This window comes from Arvicanthis niloticus, chromosome 1, assembly GCF_011762505.2.
Source record: "Arvicanthis niloticus isolate mArvNil1 chromosome 1, mArvNil1.pat.X, whole genome shotgun sequence".
NCBI lineage: Eukaryota > Metazoa > Chordata > Mammalia > Rodentia > Muridae > Arvicanthis > Arvicanthis niloticus.
The window spans coordinates 126,920,054-126,938,302 of NC_047658.1; the positions used below are offsets into that span (position 1 = coordinate 126,920,054).

The 18,249-nt window shown below is 39.2% G+C and overlaps 1 protein-coding gene across 2 annotated transcripts in view; it reads right to left on the reverse strand.

The window, feature by feature from the left end:
- Rorb (RAR related orphan receptor B) overlaps nt 1-18,249 on the reverse strand; it is a 182,939-nt gene that overhangs the window by 56,083 nt on the left and 108,607 nt on the right. Inside the window, exon 1 of one of the 2 annotated variants that reach the window (XM_034499333.2) lies at nt 11,617-11,728. The exons of the other annotated variant lie outside the window; for it this stretch is intronic. Coding sequence (XP_034355224.1) covers nt 11,617-11,656 — 40 coding nt within the window. The 5' untranslated portion in view covers nt 11,657-11,728. Of the gene's footprint in view, nt 1-11,616; nt 11,729-18,249 lie in introns of those variants that run through there. 2 annotated transcript variants of the gene reach the window in all.

Consider the following 18,249-nt stretch of genomic DNA (forward strand, 5'->3'; position numbering starts at 1 on the left):
GTCATAGGATGCTAGTTCTGACACAGTAGTGGGAATTCAATGGCTAGCCAGGGAGTTAAAGCTAGCATAAGATGAGGTGATTAACCCTGGACCTGCAATATTCATCCTCTTCTATCCCTGCAATTCAGATCGGGAAGACAGTTCATTTTTAAGAATGTGTGGGATTTGGTTTGGCTAAAGAGAAAGGCAAGGGTCATTGAATGAAAATAGGTCAGAGGTCTAGTATGATCACGGCTGATAGTCATACAGAATAATTGGCTTTATGGGAAATTTGGGTCATATGGACACACCAAAGTTTGACACAAGACTTTGGAGCCACTGGAGTTAGGCAGGGGAGTTTTCACCTGATCCTGTTTGCCAGAAGGAATGGTTAGAAGAAAGAACAAATAAATTGTTAAGACAAGACTGGGATGTAGCTCCGTGTTAGAGTGCTTGCACAGTGTGAGAAAAGTCCCAAACTGAATCCCTAAAACCACCTCACATGCTACATGTGATGTGAAGGGAGATTCTTATTGCTTGGCAGGCTAACCAGAAAAAAAAAAAAAAAAAAAAAAAGCAGAAAGGTTACTCCTGACACGAGAGTTAGGCAATGGCAGAAAGAGGGTATCAGCTCCCGGACAAAGGGTGGCGCAGAAACACAAACAAAAATGATTCAGAGGCAGATGTGAAAGTAAATGCTGAAAGATAAGAAAGACTGGGGCTGATGAAGAATTGGAAGAGTTCTTTCTGCCTCGCCTTGGAAGCAAGACAAAGTGATGAGCAGACAGAGACGGAGACATTAAGGCCGAGGATGTTGCCAGGTGGGGTAGGGTGAGAGAGCACTTGTCTAGCATGCATGAGAGCTAGGCTTGAGCCTTGGCATTGGAACAGCAATGAAAATATTTAAGGAGTATGATGTGGTATGGGACCGGGACACATGTACTTCCATGGGGCATCTTACAGGCACCTGAATGTAGAATGTCTTGGAAGGATGGTTTTGTCCTCGTGGGAAATTATTTAGAATGCAGGAATTCCTGTGTTTGATAGTCCTCTAAAGAGTTGTTAAAATTATTCACACTAAGAAGATCTGCTATTTCCTTTCCCAATTTAAAATAATTATGCAAAATATCCTTCAAAATGCTTCATACACAAAGTTGACACTTGCATGCACTTCTATAGTTTTCCACTCATAGATACACAAAACAAGTAAGTGTGAAGCGTTGTCATCTTTTGCTATTACTTTACACCGTGAATATAATACTTGGCTTTAGGGTAACACATTAACTTTGGCAAAATTAAATGAGCTAAAACACTTATTTATTTATTTATTTATTTATTTATTTATTTATTTATTTGTAAGACAAAGAATTGAAGGAAGAAAATTCAGGGTGTAAATAGGACTGAAGTTTTTCAGGATTTTATGGTGGGGAACAGGAGGTTTGAAATTTTCCCATTTCCCTCTGGGTTGCATTCCTTTGTTAATGCTTAAGGGACAGAGCTAAGAGAGGCCTCTGAACTTACATTTTGAGGCTTATAAATATCATGTTCATCAACAAACTTCATAGAACTGCGAGGCTAAGATGGTTATTTTCTGAAGGACATCATCATCACATCATCATGATCGTCACCACTGTCCCTGTTAACTGATTTTGTCTAATGATTTAAGGAAAGACAAGTATGTCAAAAAATTTGATATATTATGTCTTTATTAAAGGTATTTTAAAAATAATTCAATGAATCACACTATACATTTTTGTGCTATAGATTTCAGTTTAGCAATAAGATTTCAAACAGTGGGTGTTTATAGGTACTATAAACTGACTAAAATAATCTCGGGTAGACATTGAATAAATTTTGGCTCCTATAATATTAAGTCATAGACTCTCTTTGCATAAATTACACCCCAGGGAGTAGCTTACACGTAGGAGAATCTGCTTCAATACATTCTTAATTATAAAATGATCTAACTTTAAAGGAAATGAAAATAGAGGTAATTTGCTCCCTGAGGTGTAGGAAGATGTTTTTGAAAGACACAAAGGTTATCTTATACATCTTCAGAAATACAAATGAGATAAGGAACATTCAATAGGGCATCTGCATATTTATACATATTCATAACCTTGACTCTATGTGTAATCCTGAAGAGCTACAAACACTTTTCACAGCATTTTTTAAAGAGAAAGAAGTCACCTATAATGTACATATGTTTTATTATGAGGGAGAAAGTGTTCTCAGTTTAGAAACCTTGCGGCTCTGTCTATTCTGGCAGAATAAGTCATCTGATGTTTATTAGAAGTGAAGATAAATCCGAATCACTTAAAGTAGTAGCTACATTCCTTTTCCCGCATTAAAAATTAAAAATCCCGTTTCTGAACTACAGTGTTACAGTTTACACTATGTTTCCTACAGCACCTCTCCAGGTCAGATTTTCAGACCCCAGTAAAGAGCACAACATTGCTCAGTGCTTGCTGTTCCGATGCGTCTTGCTAAGGGCAACTGCATGGCCTTCCCAGGAACTACAACGTGCAGACCCAGTACCATGCTCTTTATCATTGCTTCAAGCTGAGCCTTTTAGAGAGGAGTGGCTGCCCGGACCTCACCAGCTATGGCAGGAAGATAGTAGGAGGAACTGAGGAGGGGACTGGATTGGTATTTGGCACTGTTGCTTGGCTTGCGGAGATCTATTTATTTGTTTACTTTTCAGTGTGGCAGTCATTGAGAAACAAATTTAGAGAATCTAGGATGGCCTGAGAGATTGATAAAGGTGCACTTGGTCTTCATTTTGTTCCTTTTATTAAGTCCCTCTTGCCCATGCCTTGCCCAGAGTCTCCTGTCCAACGTTGCACAAAATCTTTGTCTCAGTTTTTCCTGTTTATTGAAATATACGCCTCTTTAGTTCTGCCCCATTCAAGCCCCTGCTGGTTACAGCAGGTGTTGAGGTCAGAAAACTAATTCAGGCTAATGAGTTAACCAGAAAATGGCTCAGGAAAATACTTTGACTCTTAAAAAGCATCCCTCAGGAAGGCAGTGATGTTGAGCCTGCCAGGTACTTGATGCTGGGGGTAGGGGTGCATTTTACTGCACATAATCCTGAAGCTTTCCATTCCCATTAATCTGAGTTGAAGCAAAGATAAGGCTGTGCTTCTTTATGTCGTGTGTGTGTGTGTGTATGTGTGTAGGTGTGTAGTGTACATATTTATGTGCATTTGTGTGCATGTGTGTGATGTATGTGATGTGTGTGCATATGTGTGCATGTGTGGGTATCCATACCAATGCGTTTGTATGTGAAAGCCTGAAGTCATCACCACATGTTTTCTTCTCTTGCTCTCCACTTTCTTGTTTTGAGCCAGGGTTTTTCACAGAACCCGGAGCTCACCTATTGAATAACCTGTCTGGCCAGTGAGGTCCTACATCTGCAGGTTTTTGTTCCTCTTAGCTGGCAATATGTGCCACAGCTGTGCTCAGCTTTTATGTAAGTGTTGGGGATCTGAACTAAGGAATGCATGCTTCTGTAGCAATTACTTTATAATCGAGTCCTCTCCTCAAGCCTTGTTCTTTGTTTTCAGTGCTGTCTAAAGGAGCTCAAAGTTGTGGTCCTAAACTTCCTTTTATCTTTCAGTATATATGAGAGCTGTGACATACTCCTTTTTCTGAAGGAGACTTCAAGAATTAATGATTTGACTTATTTGATATGAAAAGAAGAAACAACTTGCAGAATGGTGAGGGTAATAGATATTTTGAATGAGGTTTCCTATTATCAATGATATTGATAATAGTACAGCCTTTAGGAACAGAATGGTTACATCTACCACACAAGTCACCTCAGAGGCACTGAAATCCCGGAAGGTCACTTGGGAAGGAACAGCCAGTAACTGAATTTTTCTGGCTTTGGGGTCATATCTTTTGCAATATCTTTTGTTTTCTGATGCATCTTCCAGGCTGAGTTCTGGGTGCTGGACACTGTTCCCTCTACAGCACAGGCTGTACCCCTGGGTGCTGGGCTTGCCTGTTAGTTTCTATTTCTTGTAACTTTGCAGTTAGGCTAAAAGTGGACAGAGCAATTAACTCTCTTAATGTCTGTGTGAAACACAATTTACACATGTAAAAATTTCCAATAAAGATGACTATTTTGGTTAAAAATCCTTTTGCAGATGGTCGCAGTAGCCCATGTCTTATGTCATCTACCCAAATTGTATCTCATCTACCATCTGTGACAAATCCAACTTAAAAATCCTTGTACTCATCCCCTTTCTCCCCGGCAGACCTGAAAGTATCCACCGCTTTCGTATGAGATCATTTAAGATCACAAGACAGTCAACCTAAAGGACTATAATGAAGGATGTTCAAGACCCAGTTCCACTCTAACTGAGGTTAATCAGACAATAGCCTTAAGAATGGGGTGGGAGGCAGACAGGGTCCTGAATGTGTATTCTACATCATGGTAGAGAGTAATTCTGAGAGTCCTGACCTTGGATTGGGCTGTATTCATGGGTACCTCTTCAGGGCAGTGTGCATGTTAACACCAGACTCCAACCTAAAAACCTACCATGCTTGTGAGATTTACAGCACTTTTAATTCTACAGTAATATCCCTGCACCTGTCTCCTTAAACAAGTCTCTGTAACTTTCTGGGAGGTGGACTCTTGTTCCTCTTGGTTGATTAATAGTTCTTAAATGACTTAAGGATACATTTAGCTTTAGACTATTGCAATTGTCTAGTCTTCATGTTACTAGAAACTAGATTAATTAAAATATGACCATATGACAATAATGGAATAATTTTTTTCAAAGACAGTTGTAAGGGGATCACACCAGGACTGGTTTACCTTTGATGTAACATCTTGTAATTGCCCACAGAGTGCTGCATGTTATACTCACTCTTGAGAACAGAAACAATAGAAAATAGAACCCACAAATAGCAACCAGCACAGAAGAATAAAAACAATTACAGAAATTGACTCTTACCCACAATGCACTTATCATTACTTCAGTTATCCAAGAAAAACCACAGAATGAAAATATTAAATGGAAAAGTCTAGAAATAAATAGTTGAAAGTTTTCAATTACACAGTGCCTGAGTAGAAAGATAAAATCTGGCACTGTCCCATGCTATCCTGAAAAAAAAAAAAAAAAAAAAAAAAGAAATCTCTGTCTAATGTATCCACACTGTGTATGCTACCTACATGTTAGTCATACAGTAGCTGTGTTGATTATCAGATCAATCATCAGACTATCTATATATTATAAACATTCCATCTTTACTCTTAGTTGTAGTATATATCTTATGGTGCCTAATTTATCGATTAAGCTCCACCATAGATATTGTTCCTTGAAATGTCTTCAGGGGCTTACATGTTAGAATACTTGGTCCTCAGCTAATGGAGCACTGATGTTTTCAGAGGTAGGGCCTATTTGGAGGACATGGATAGCAAAGCCAGGCTTTTCGGGTTATAGCCTGGCCATGGTTCTAGCCTAAGCTTTCTGTCCTGGCCAACACCAGATAACAAGCAACTGCCTTTCACACATGCTAAGATGGAGTCACCTACCACCACCATGTCTCTTCTGCATGGGTGTTCTGTGAAAATATGAACACAAATAAATATTTTTCCTTAAGCTGTTTATGCTATGTATTTGGTCTTAATGATGAGTAAAAGAATTAACACTGGGTTTGCATTTGTAGGAAAATACAATAAATGCAGTGTTTGGTCATAGCCACTGTTTGAAATATTCATGGAAAGTTGGGGGGTATTTGGATAAATGTGGAGGACTGTACTAAATACAAGTTAAAAGTTGTAGTTTTAAACACTTCTATGTGCTCTAGTAGTTACAAGATCCTGACTTATGAATTAATTTCTGGTTAACACTTCTCGTCTTGTCAATGTCTTCACATTAATGAGACATGTGTGTAGATCTTGATGTCATTCAAGTGAACTTGATGTCTTTTGTCATCAGTCAGTGAGGTCAATGAGCCAGAGGCTTTGGCATAACCTGGGAACAAGTTTAAATGTGAACACTCACCCACATTCAGCTGATGTGAAATCTGCTTTGTAATAAGCTCCCAGGACACCATTAAAGTTCAAAAAGCATTGTCCTGTGATGCTTGGGGAACACAGCTGTAGCTACTCTGAGAATGGATGGATCTCTGATTTCCCTGGTGCGAAGATAAAAAATGTTCATAGGATCCTGGAAAAATCATTCTCTGCTTTTGCTTTCTATACATTCCCTTTTGTTTGTAAGGGCAGTAAGAGAGTTGGAGCTTTACAATTCCCCTCCCCTGTAAAAGACCCTACAACCCTGGTCACTGGCTGATTATGTACGGGGAAAAAGAGAATCCAGTACATCCCAGGAACATTGTATGTTGTTGCATTTAACACAGGCCATTGACATGTTTCTGGAGCAGACAAATCTGCCCCTACTTTTTCTCTATGTCCTAGCACTGCTTGGGGAGTGGCTCCTCCCCTTCTCTGACTTGTTCTCCGGGTTGGGGCATAGATGTCAGTTTCTGGATACTGAGTACAATTCGGTTTTCTTAAAGTCTACTTTTAAGGATTTTTAAAATACAAGTTTTAATCTCTCCTCAATTTTTCATTTTTAAAAGTTAGTATTTTTTTGAGTGTAAAGACTGGTGTATGTACATGTGCATGTTTGTACATGTATGTGGCAGTCAGAGGTCAATCTCAAGTATTGGTGCCAGGAACTACTTACTTTTGGTCTTGAGACAGGGTCTGTCATTTGTTTGCCTGGAGTTTTTCCTTTGACCAGAGTAGCTGGTCAGTGAGCCCCAGGGATGCTCAGCCACTGTCCCCTGCCCCATCACTGGATTACAAGCACACACCACCATGCCTAGCTTTCTACACAGATTCCAAGGCTTGAACCCAGGTCTTCATGCTTGTCTAACAAACATGATTCACAGACTCACCCATCTTCATCTAAGTTCCTCTTTTACTGAATTATCCACCTGCTGTCTAACTATCTATCTATGGTAACACTATACAATCCAAATTGTTTATCCTCTGTGTCTGGGCATACAGACACACAACACTATGCCTTATCTGAGAATTTGTTTTTAAATACAGTTTTCTTATTTTAAAGATATGATTGAGCCAAGTTTTTTCTTTCAATAGACATTGGGAAGTCAAGCAATGTATTTTTCTTGCTTTTCACCTACTTTAATGGCTAGTTTTGTCAACTTGACATAAGCTAGAGTTCTCTGGGAAGAGAAACCATACCAAGAAAATGCCTCTATAAGAGCACATGTAGACAAATCAGTGGAGCATTTTCTTAATTACTGATGTGGAAGGGCCCAGCCCATTGTGGATGGTGACCTCCTTGGAAAAGTGACCCTGTGTACTATAAGAAAGGAGGCTGGGTAAGCCATAAAGAGCAAGACAGTAAGCAACTCTCCATTCTTCTGCTTCAGGTTTCTTTCCTAACTGGAGTTCCTGCCCTGACTTTCCTCGGTGATGAACTGTGATTAGGAAGCCACCTAAGCCAAATAAACCCTTTACTCCCAAAGTTAAATTTGGTCATGATCTTTAAAGATGTATCCTAGGAGCTGGAGGCATGGCCTAAATGATTGCTTGGTGTGCACCAGGAACTGGATTTCCTCCCTGAAACCTATGCAACAATGCTGGATGCCATGGCACACACTCACAGCCTCAGTGCTGGGGAGGCAGATTCTGGAGCGCTATTAGCCAGATAGCTTTGGCTCATCAGTTAGGCCCAGACCAAACCAAAGAAAATAAACACTAAAGGGAGCACGTTGACACCAGAAGTTTTCCTTTCTATGGCAGGAAAATGCTTGTCTCTCTAGCTCCTTCTATTTCTGGAACTTTTCTTCTTAGTTTCCACTTAGTTGAACTTGGAAAACAGTAGAATCCCATGTTTATGTAGCATCTCCTTCTCAGGAGGGGAAGGGGATACAAGAAATTGTGAATGGGGTCCATAGATGACCAAAATATCCAGGCAGAATTTATTCCCTGTATAGGAATTAAGATTAAAAAGAAAAGCTTTAGAAAATGAAAAAAAAAATCCCTGCTTTTCTATGCTAAAAACCAAAGTGCACTGAGAGAATGAAGACATAAAAGTTACAGAATTGGAGGAAATATTATAAAACACATGTCAAATAATGGACATAGGCTTATAATATACAAAAGATTCCTGAAATTGAAAGCTAGTAGGCCAAAGATCTGAAGATCTGCTTTCAAAAGGACAAGACAAATAAGTACATTAAAAGATGCCATGTTCTCATGCATTGCTGAGCTGCAAACCACCTATTAGGAAGGCTATACTTAAAAAACCTAGAGCTATGCCAAATGCAGAAGAGGAGGCTGAGCAAATGAATGCCCAGTTGCTGTCAGGAAGACAAGGTAGTAAAACCACTTGGGAAGGCAGTGGGGTAAGTTTTCTAACGTCAAAGGAAGCCTTAGCAGCAACTGTGTTCCTTAGTATTTGGTAGCTGAATTATAATTTATGTCCACACAGAGCATATGCATGAAGGTTTCTTCATATTTTCCCTACACGGGAAACAATCAAGATTCATTTCAATAGCTGGATCGATGGGCATGTGGCACTGGTATAGTGAATATCATTTGACACTGTGAAAGAGCTCCCAAGCCAGGCATGGCGTCAGCATGGAAGACCTCAATGTGTAATGTTAAGTGTAAGAAGCTATCATGCTTCCAGCTACATATCTGGAAAACTCAAAAGTACACAGTAAAAATAGATTAATAAATAAAAAGAAATCAATAGTCGACACAAGCTCGGAGTGGCATGTGCACACACACAAACATGTACTCATGTTTACACTATACCCACATGTAATTTAGCCATGTAAGCTTTGTTTGATGCCACAGATACACATGAAACCAAGTTTTAGTCTTTAAAAGGAATATTCTGATTGCACAGCCATAAATGCCTAAAAACCCGAGCAAAGGGCAGACAGATGAGTTTGGAGGAGGAAAACTGAGAACTTCAACTTAGTGAAACCGAGAAGTCTGAGAGCAGAGCCGACTTTGAGCCAGACCTTGGAAAGGGAGAAACATTTTAAGAAATAAATGTTTAGGGATAGGAAAAGAAGAAAACCCAATTACAAGAGTAAATTTCTAGATTAAGTAAATTTATTTGATCACTAATGAAATGGTCGTGGGGGAAGACAGGATAAGAGAAGGAGAAGGAGAGGGAGAGGGAATGAAGAATTTAATACCACTGATCTTTACACAAAAACTCATATTTTAAGATTTTATATTTTATATCATCTACAAGAGCTTTGATCATTTCCAATACGAATAATACCACATTAGCAAAACAATCCATGGAGAATTTTGTCGTCATGATATCTATGTTGTAGGAAACTTGCCAACTAGCCACTAACTTCTTAACAATGACTCTAAGTGGAGGGGAATCACAGGGTTGAAGTGAACCCTGATTCTTGTCATCTCTAATGACAAAAATAGTTCAGAGGCTAGAAGTCAGCATACTTAGATTTGGTCGACCGTTAGATGAGTAGCCTTCAACAAAGGAAGAGAGAAACTCGTGGGAAGTTTTCCTATGTGCACACAGCATCAGAAACTATTTCAGGGGTCAAATGATCACACAAGACATAACTCCAGAAGTTGTGTCTTATGGTTTTACTCTATGCTAAATGTCACAAAGGCCTGTTGCCCAACACAGTTGGAGTGAATGCTATCCCCTTCAAAGACGGAAGGGGCTGTTCTGCTGATACTGCATACTTTCTCTAAGGCGATTACCAGCATAATCCTAAATATGATAGGACCGAGCTATCTTATTTTTGAGCTCATCAGATCCAGCATGCTCACATAATCCTCAACAGCTTTACTCCATGTTTATGTAAGCTGGCTGCTGCTTGAACAAGATGACCATACATTCTTTTCCCTGCAGTAACACCACTCTGCGTTATTGTCACGAAAATACTAAGAGCGGATGTTATTTTCAAATTCTGCTTTAACGAATTTCCTCCCTTTGAACTCTTCCTCCTTTTTTTCCTACAAGGGGGACATTTCCAGCCATGATTGCCACTGTACAAATCACATCTGAACAGACACCGTCCCCCACCCATCCCTGCCTCTGCTGCTTGTGTTTCTTTCTCTAGCCATTTGTACCAAGGCATTTGCATGTTCCAGTGTAGATTGAATTGGTAGGAAGAAGTTTGGCTTTTATTTTTCCATTTGTTTAGAAATTTTAGATTGCTTTTAAAGCAGGGTAGGTATTTGTGTCCCTGGGGGAAATATTAGAAAAGAAATTGGTGAAATCTAGAAATTGCTAAGTGTAACACCAAGTGTTCCTGAGAAAGATTGATCTTCTTAAAGTTTCACCTTTAATTTAGAATATATCCTGTAGGTCCACAAAAATTTAAAAGAAAAAAGAAAAAAATATAGTTCTCTTTTCAAAATGTAAAAGTATGTTAGTTCACATGCTTCATTATACAAGGTGTGTGTGTGTGTGTGTGTGTGTGCATGCGCACGCGTGCAGAGGTAGGTACCTCTAAAAGATAGCTATGTTTTTAAAATACATAATTAGAAAGAAACCTACATGTTTACCTGTGAGTCACTGTTAATTGATTCAGAACTAAGGAGGATTAAGTACATAGACGTTAATATGTCCACTGTTATTAATTTCCAAACAACAATAGCAACATTATCCTGAATAAACCTGTTAGCAGTATGGATAAATAGTTGTTTAAAGACTCCATTGATGTCAGAACTGAAATCCATTGGTCAGGACTTACTTCATCAATCTAGTCTTTAAGAACACAGGTTTTGAATGTGGTAAGTCCTGGCATAGAAACACTGTGTATGCTTCTTTAAAATATAAGTACCCAGAGGCCCTGAGGACTATAAAAAGATGAAGTTCTGAGTTTGAGACATACGGAGATTTAGTTTAATTACTAGGTGTTTAGAAACAACTGTAATTTATTTTTTATTATTTGAACAATTGTGTCTTTTATATTATAACATTTGCAAGTACTGTTTGTGGCTATTTAATACTAGTAAAAATGGCAATATGTCATGTTTACCTTGAAATGTTTTCAGAACAGATATTCATACCTGTTCATTCATGAAATAACATAGGGTTAGAGAAATATATCTCAACTTAGTAAAGAAATTAGAAGTAAAAAAGAAATCCCCCAAACCCATAATTCATTACCTTTAGACAAAATCATTTAACAAAAATAGATTTCTTATACACAATACAGTTCTACATAGTATGCAAACTAAATTAACTTTTAAACCAGCTAGAAAAATCAGTAACAACAATAATAACTGTAGCAATGCTAACAGGTAAACTTAAAGCTAAAAAAAAAAAAATTACACCTAAGATGTTTATATTGTCGGACTATCGTCAACATGCTATGGTCCATGAAAATACTTCTGTTTAAGGTCAGAACAGTGTAGTAATTCACCTCAGCATATGACAATATTTTGTATCAGCATCTCCTCTAGTGTAAAGTTAGGCTGGCAAGATTGGTATATTAAATACACTGCCAAATCAGAAACAATGTTTTGTCCCCACATTGCTATTCCTTTATTTTGCTCCGATCTTTTAACCGCCTGTTTTCTCATTCAAGAATGGTTTACACTGCTAAATGTTAGCAGACAGAAGAAAAACCGCAACTCACCAGTGCCGTCAGCTTTAGTTTTGAGCTGGTTCTCACACATTCTGACGGAGCAGTAAAAAGCCTGACTGAAAAGTGTCTCCCGTTTCACTTGAGGTCTGAGGACTGCCCCTATGTTATCCCACAACCAGAATCCCAACAGACTGCATTAATGAGATTAGATGAAAGAAGAGTTAGAGGCATCAACGGCTTGCTCCGTTTCATTAGGTAAGGGTGAGAGAGAGGCTTCCTCACACCGGGAAGGCACAGAAGAGAAAAAAAAATCCTTTCTTCCTTTTGATATTTACTCAAGAATCCATTGGCTAAATTGTAAAATAGCAGTTTAGAATATCCTTCCACCCTCCCCATTGCTGTGTATTCTTTCTGTACTTTAAGTCCCCTTTGTTTTTATCCCGCTGGAGGGACCCAATATATAACTGACAAATATCTCAAGACAAGCTGTGACCCTGAAAGTCTAGTACAGACTTCATTCAGCAATGGTTTGTAATTATTTTGTCCCTTTTACTGAGGCCTCATGTATAAGGATTACCTTACCCCTGCCCCCACCCCCACCCCCCACCCCCAGTATTGCATCATGGCTGTCTGTGAGATAATTAATGGGACACACAGACATTTTACAATTGAAGAAAATAAATATGTGTATCTTACAGCCTAGCTGCAACACAGCCTGGTACCAGGACAGGGACTTCACACTAATCCTGATGTCTAAACAACTCTATTCTATCACAGCACCTCAGTGTTTCCTCTTGTAAAATAAGAGTGATGAAAATACCCAGAAAGTTTTCTCTCTTTGCCCTTGTTTCTGGACAAGCAGTGAGGCCTGCAGGTTTTCTTCCTATTTTTGTGGGAAGTTTGGCCGGCTTGATATGGTATAGATCTTGCATAGGTAATCATGGCTGCTGTGGATTCATGGGTGCTCTAGCCATGCCATGGCTAAAACTCGGCATTTCTCAATACTCATCCTCATCCTCTAGCTCTTAATAGACTCTCTGTCTCCTCTCCTAAGATGTTCCCTGGGTCTTGCTGGGGAATGGGGGGGGGGATTGGGGCTGAAAAGATTGGGGTTGGGAGCTGAGAGAGCAGGCACAGGAGAGGGTAGAGAATATACTAATGTAAACTAAAGATATACAAGAATGTGTTATAGAAAACCCATTCGTTAGTAAGCTAATTTCAGAATACAACTTTAATAAATGCGTTCAAAGGGAGGTACCTTGCATGGGTGACAGAACCACTCCCAGAAGACATGGGCTAGTAAACCAGAATTGCAGTGCAAGGCATGGGATACCTACTTAGGACCTGTTAGCCAGGGAGGCCACAGAGGTCCTAAAACTCCTGCCATTGCTCATGCTTACCCACCGTAACTGTGACAAGATCCTATTGTTAAAGACATCACAAAGCTTGGCTGCAGAACCCATTCCTGCTGTGTAAGAAAGTTCTTCCTGGTGGTGGACCTTTCATGACGATGAGAGATGCTATTCAGGCTGCCAAGGGAGAGAAGATATCAATGGTCTTAACCAGATATGAACCCTGCATGCTGTCATGCCTACCAACCTGGCAGGCAGACAAGATGTGTCCACTGGTGAAATCATGGCATTGTTATTGCATTGTTATTGTTATTGCAGGGAAATTGACTTCTGGTTGAATTTGAGGCTTGCTCTGCAGATGAAGATTTCATATTGATACTCTGATCCTAGTCAAAATCACATAGAGTCTGAGGTAGAACTTGCTATGGTTATCTCGCTAAATGGTCATTTCTTCTTCAAATAGTTTTTTAAATATTTATGTTGGCACCCATAGACCTGGGCACAAACCTGTGTTTCTCTCAATCTGAGTCAAAGAAGCTTGTTTTTGTAGTAGGCTGCAGTCCATGCAAAGATTCCTAACTCCAAAATGCTGGAAAGAAAAGAGCTGTATACTTCTGAAATGCTAAGAGCACCTGCTCACATGCGGAGTGAGTGAGAGAGTGTCTAACATTGTCTGAAATGTGGCTGCAACTCAGTGACTACCGCTGGATATATTCTTCCTTCCTGTCTTGTTTAGCTCAGGGGTAAGCATTTAGGATGCTGCCGTCATTTATGAATTCATGTATTCAACACTAATTAGTTAATTATAAAGTAATTAATACTATTTGTGAAAGTCACTAGGAAATACATATGATGAAGTTCATAGACCAGTGGATTCTTTTTTTTTTTTTTTTTTTGGGTTTTTCGAGACAGGGTTTCTCTGTGTAGCCCTGGCTGTCCTGGAACTCACTCTGTACACCAGGCTGTCCTCGAACTCAGAAATCTGCCTGCCTCTGCCTCTCAAATGCTGGGATTAAAGGCATGCGCCACCACTGCCTGGCAGGCCAGTGGATTCTTAAAGACTAGATTTAATCCATAAATTTCTTCCACTGTTGTTGTTAGGTTTCCATAGATAACTAAAAGTTATACTCTTGGAAGTATACTCTTGGAAGTATAATTGAAAGTTATACTCTTAGCTAATGTGGCTAAGTAAGCAATAAATATGAAAAAGGCCAGTGTCAGTCAAGTCAGTATTCCGTATTTTATGGGTTAATTGTGGACGCAGAACAAGTTCCATGAGTCTTCCCCCACCTCTCTCTTTCTCTGTCTCATGTATGTGTGTCCATGTTCAGGGAAAAAGGTTACAGATTGACACCAAGCACCTTCTATCTTCCCCAGTTTCTCTTCATCTTATCTTTTGAGACTGAACCTGGAGCTCATTGATTTGGCTATACTAGGTGGCCAGCAAGCTTCAGGTACACACCTGTTTCCCCTTATCTTCTGGTGCTACTGTGCCTGGCTTATGTGGATGCTGGGTGTACAGACTAAAGGTTTCATGCTTACATGACAAGCATATTATTAAACAAACCATCTCCTCCTTCTTGCCACGGTAGACTATTTATGAATTATCACATCTTAGTTTGTTTGCAATGAAATTTATAGGCACCATCCAGAAGGACTGAAAGTCAAATGCTAGGAGTAAAATCTTATGTGTCTCCATGTTTCCAGAGTCTTAAAAGAAACCCAACGCCTACCCTGGCTACCCAACCAATGGATACGGGAGACCCAGAACTGAATTGAATGTACCTTATAACACAGGAATTGTCCCCTTGATGCAAAAATCAGGGTGGGAGATGCCAGCTGACATGTGATCAAAGAACTTTGCCTATGTTGAAGAAGGAAGGGGAACTGGGGGTTCCCTAGAATCATGGTTTTGGCACATAGCTTTCCTTACAAAAGCCCTTTTGAGTCTCTGGTTTCTGTGAGATAAATTCATAAATTTATTCTTCCCCTTGACTAGGATTTTCCTCACTCAAACAGACTGTCTTCAAGTCCTTGTCTGGGAACACAAGGCAACATCATTCTTTCCCCAAAGAGCCCCAAGTGCTTCCCACCACTGTCTTCTTCCTGCCTCTCCTTCCTCCTTTCCACCCTCTGTAAGTAAGGCAAGGCCTCTCTCCCAAGTTCTCCAACTACTCAAATTTATAACTCAACTCGATTCCTACTACTTTTGTTTAGTGTCTCCTGGCCATCTGTCCCTAGTGGGCTCCTGTGTCCCAACCACTCATTTGGTCCTAGAGTGCTTCATTAATCTTGTTTACATGCTTACTTTGCCCTCTGTGTAAGCTCCTTAGTAATGACCCCCCTTCCTGTACCATCGAGCACAGTGAATGGGTGAGTGTTTAAGACTTCATTCACACATTGAAGAGTTACATGCAAGCTTCACTGCCCAGCTTTTTAACGTCCCTACCTGTGTTTTCACGGATAGCTAATTGCTGTGGTTTGTTGGCTTTCTTGCTACTGTTAAGTAGAAAGGAGAGGAAGGTTAAGAATGAAAGCAAGCCTTTACTTAAACTCTTGCCTTTTTTCTTTTCTTTTAGATTGGTTCTAGTATATAAACAAGAGCTTGAAACAAATTTCTTCCAATTCACTTTTTTTCTTGATAGACCAACTTTCCTTTCCATTGTCTTATAATTAATTATAACTTTAGTTATCCTATTGATCTAGGTCTTTTCTCCATCCTTTTTTTTTTTTTCTCACCAGGAGTGTTTTCACACTCCTGTGAAAAGACAAGAAGTTGGTGTCCCCCCAGACAGTTCTTCCTACCCAGATGGGCCACCTATGGTCTAAAAAGAGAATAATCTAGACAATTCCACAAAATCTTTCCAAGAGTCACGGATGGAGCAGGAGAATGAATCTTCCAATAGTGAAAGAAAGTATTTCATTTGATAGGAAACAGTTCCAGTCTAGAACATAGTTTACGAAGTCAGGTCCTTAGGTCTGAGGTGGCTGCTGCTGCAGCAGCAGGGATGGCAGAGGTGGTGGCTGTGATATCACGGGGGCGGGGGGGGGGAAGTTATTAGGAATGCAGATTGGTAGGCTCTGAGGTATCAGACACTGGGGGTGGGGCTCAGCCGTCTGTGTTTTCATAAGCTCTCCAGATGGTTGGATGCATGCTTATGTTTCAGAGCTAGTGGTGTACAGCACTGAGTTCCAGTCAGAACGAGCTACATTTAATTCACAGCTCTGTCACACACTAGCTGTGTGGACTGGATATGTTCTTTAATCTTCAGATGTTTTCGTGTCGCTGTCTGGAGATGTCTGGATGTTCTTGTCTCCATAATGCATAGGCTAAAATTATGTTTTATCTAGCTGATGGCTCCAATGCTGGTTCTTCTCTGAGGTCATTAGGTAATAAAGGCATAGCAATCTGCCTTGCTATTTCTACTATATGAGGACATAGCAAGAAAGCACCATCTGTGAACCAGAGAGTGGGCTCCAGACACTGAATCTGCTGGCACTGTAGATTTATCAGCTTCTAGAACTATAAGAAGTAAATTACTGTGGTTTATAAGCCACCCAGTCTATACTTTATTATAACAGTTCAAATTGACTAAGACAATTGTAAGAATACTTACCTTGCTGACAGAGGATTAAAGTATGTTTAATCTTTAATTTAGAGCAGTCTTGGTCATATTATAAGTCAGCCAGTAATTTTATGCCATTTACTATACTGTTACCTTACTGGAGAACAGAAAGTGTTCTCTATACTTTTAAAATATCTGCTATTTTTCTCTACACATTTCTTAAAACTTGGCTGCACATTAAAAACGGTTGGGGAACTTGCAAGAAATATCTGATTCCCAAAAGCTTTATGCCAGACTAATTTAGTAAGAATTTTGGGAGGTGACAACAGTATTTCTTATTTTATAGGATATACGAAGATGATCTTCAGGTCAGGATAGCACACTATTGTAATCATTACAGAAATTAACATTGCAATGAAAAAAGATTTCTGAGGTTGCAGTCAGTTAGAATTGCTCATCAGTGACACAGGATGCTGGGTTGATGAGTTCCCTGAGTTTGTCCAGATTCCGTAGTAAAAAAGTGCAGAGAAATGGTAAAGATTAAGTTCTAGGGGAGATGACATCTCCCATGACTGACACTTTGGCCTGGACAATTCTTTGTCTTTTGAGGAGTGTTTCTGTGGATTTTAAATACCCTAAGCTACTATGTAGGCACCCTTGCCCCTAGTTATGGGACCTGAAAGGATTTTAAACATTACTTTCAATTGATAAATCTGTTGTAGCATTTCAATGACTGGGTCCAAATCAGAATTTACCACTTAACAAATGATTTAGAGTGAGTTAACTAACCCATTCTTCTGTGCTTTGTTTTCCTCTTCCATGGGGGTGCGTCCAACTATAAAGTTATATTTTGCTGAGAAATAAAAATGCATATAAAATTCTATATACATCAGAAATATCACTACCATCACTATTTATGTATTATTTACTGACAGTCTGTCCCTAAGGCACCAGAAAAAAATGTTTTTTTCCCCAAGCCTGTATGTAGAACCTGTGGTTCCATTTATTCTTTGAGTAGGGAATCAGAATGATTAAATGCTCATACAATTTTCTCAGTGTCTACACAGAGGTATGGGGGCAATCTATTTACAGTTTTACAAATGAATCATTTGTACCAGGGAGCACTCAAATTAGATAATCCACGAAGGAATGTTAGCAGTTTAATTTTGGTGGAGTGTAGTGACTATTGCATTAATCTAAAGCTGTTATTCTGAATTTTCAGATATTTTGACTTTGAACCAGACCCACGTTATAAAACTGAACCTTTTCACGTTTCCAAGTACTTTCTCACTCGTCTTACTTATGATTTTATCTAGGAGAAAGTTATATGAGTAGCAGAATGAGTAACAAAGGAACTAGAAAAATTTCAAAGTAGGAGTAAGTAGCAGCCAATCTTTTGCTTATATGTTATGGTCTCCAATTTTGTTTTTAGAGGTTTTCTGTGTGCGCGAAGGTGTGTGTCTTGGCTCTGATTCTTGTGCTTTTTCTGTGGTTCCATTTTTTTCCCGTTTGTTTTGTGTTATTCTGGCTTATTTGTTTTCATTTTTATTGTATTTTATTATTATTTTAGATGCCTGTTTGTATTCTAAAGAGAGAGGTAGAAAGGAGGGGTGTGGATTTGGGTCAATGGGTCAGTGGGGAGAATGTTGGAGGAACAGGGGAAAGGGAAACTATAATCACAACATATTCTATGAAAAAAACTATTTACAATGAAAAGAATGCAATTGTGATGGAAAGATAATTTTAGAGCAGTCATTAATGATGAA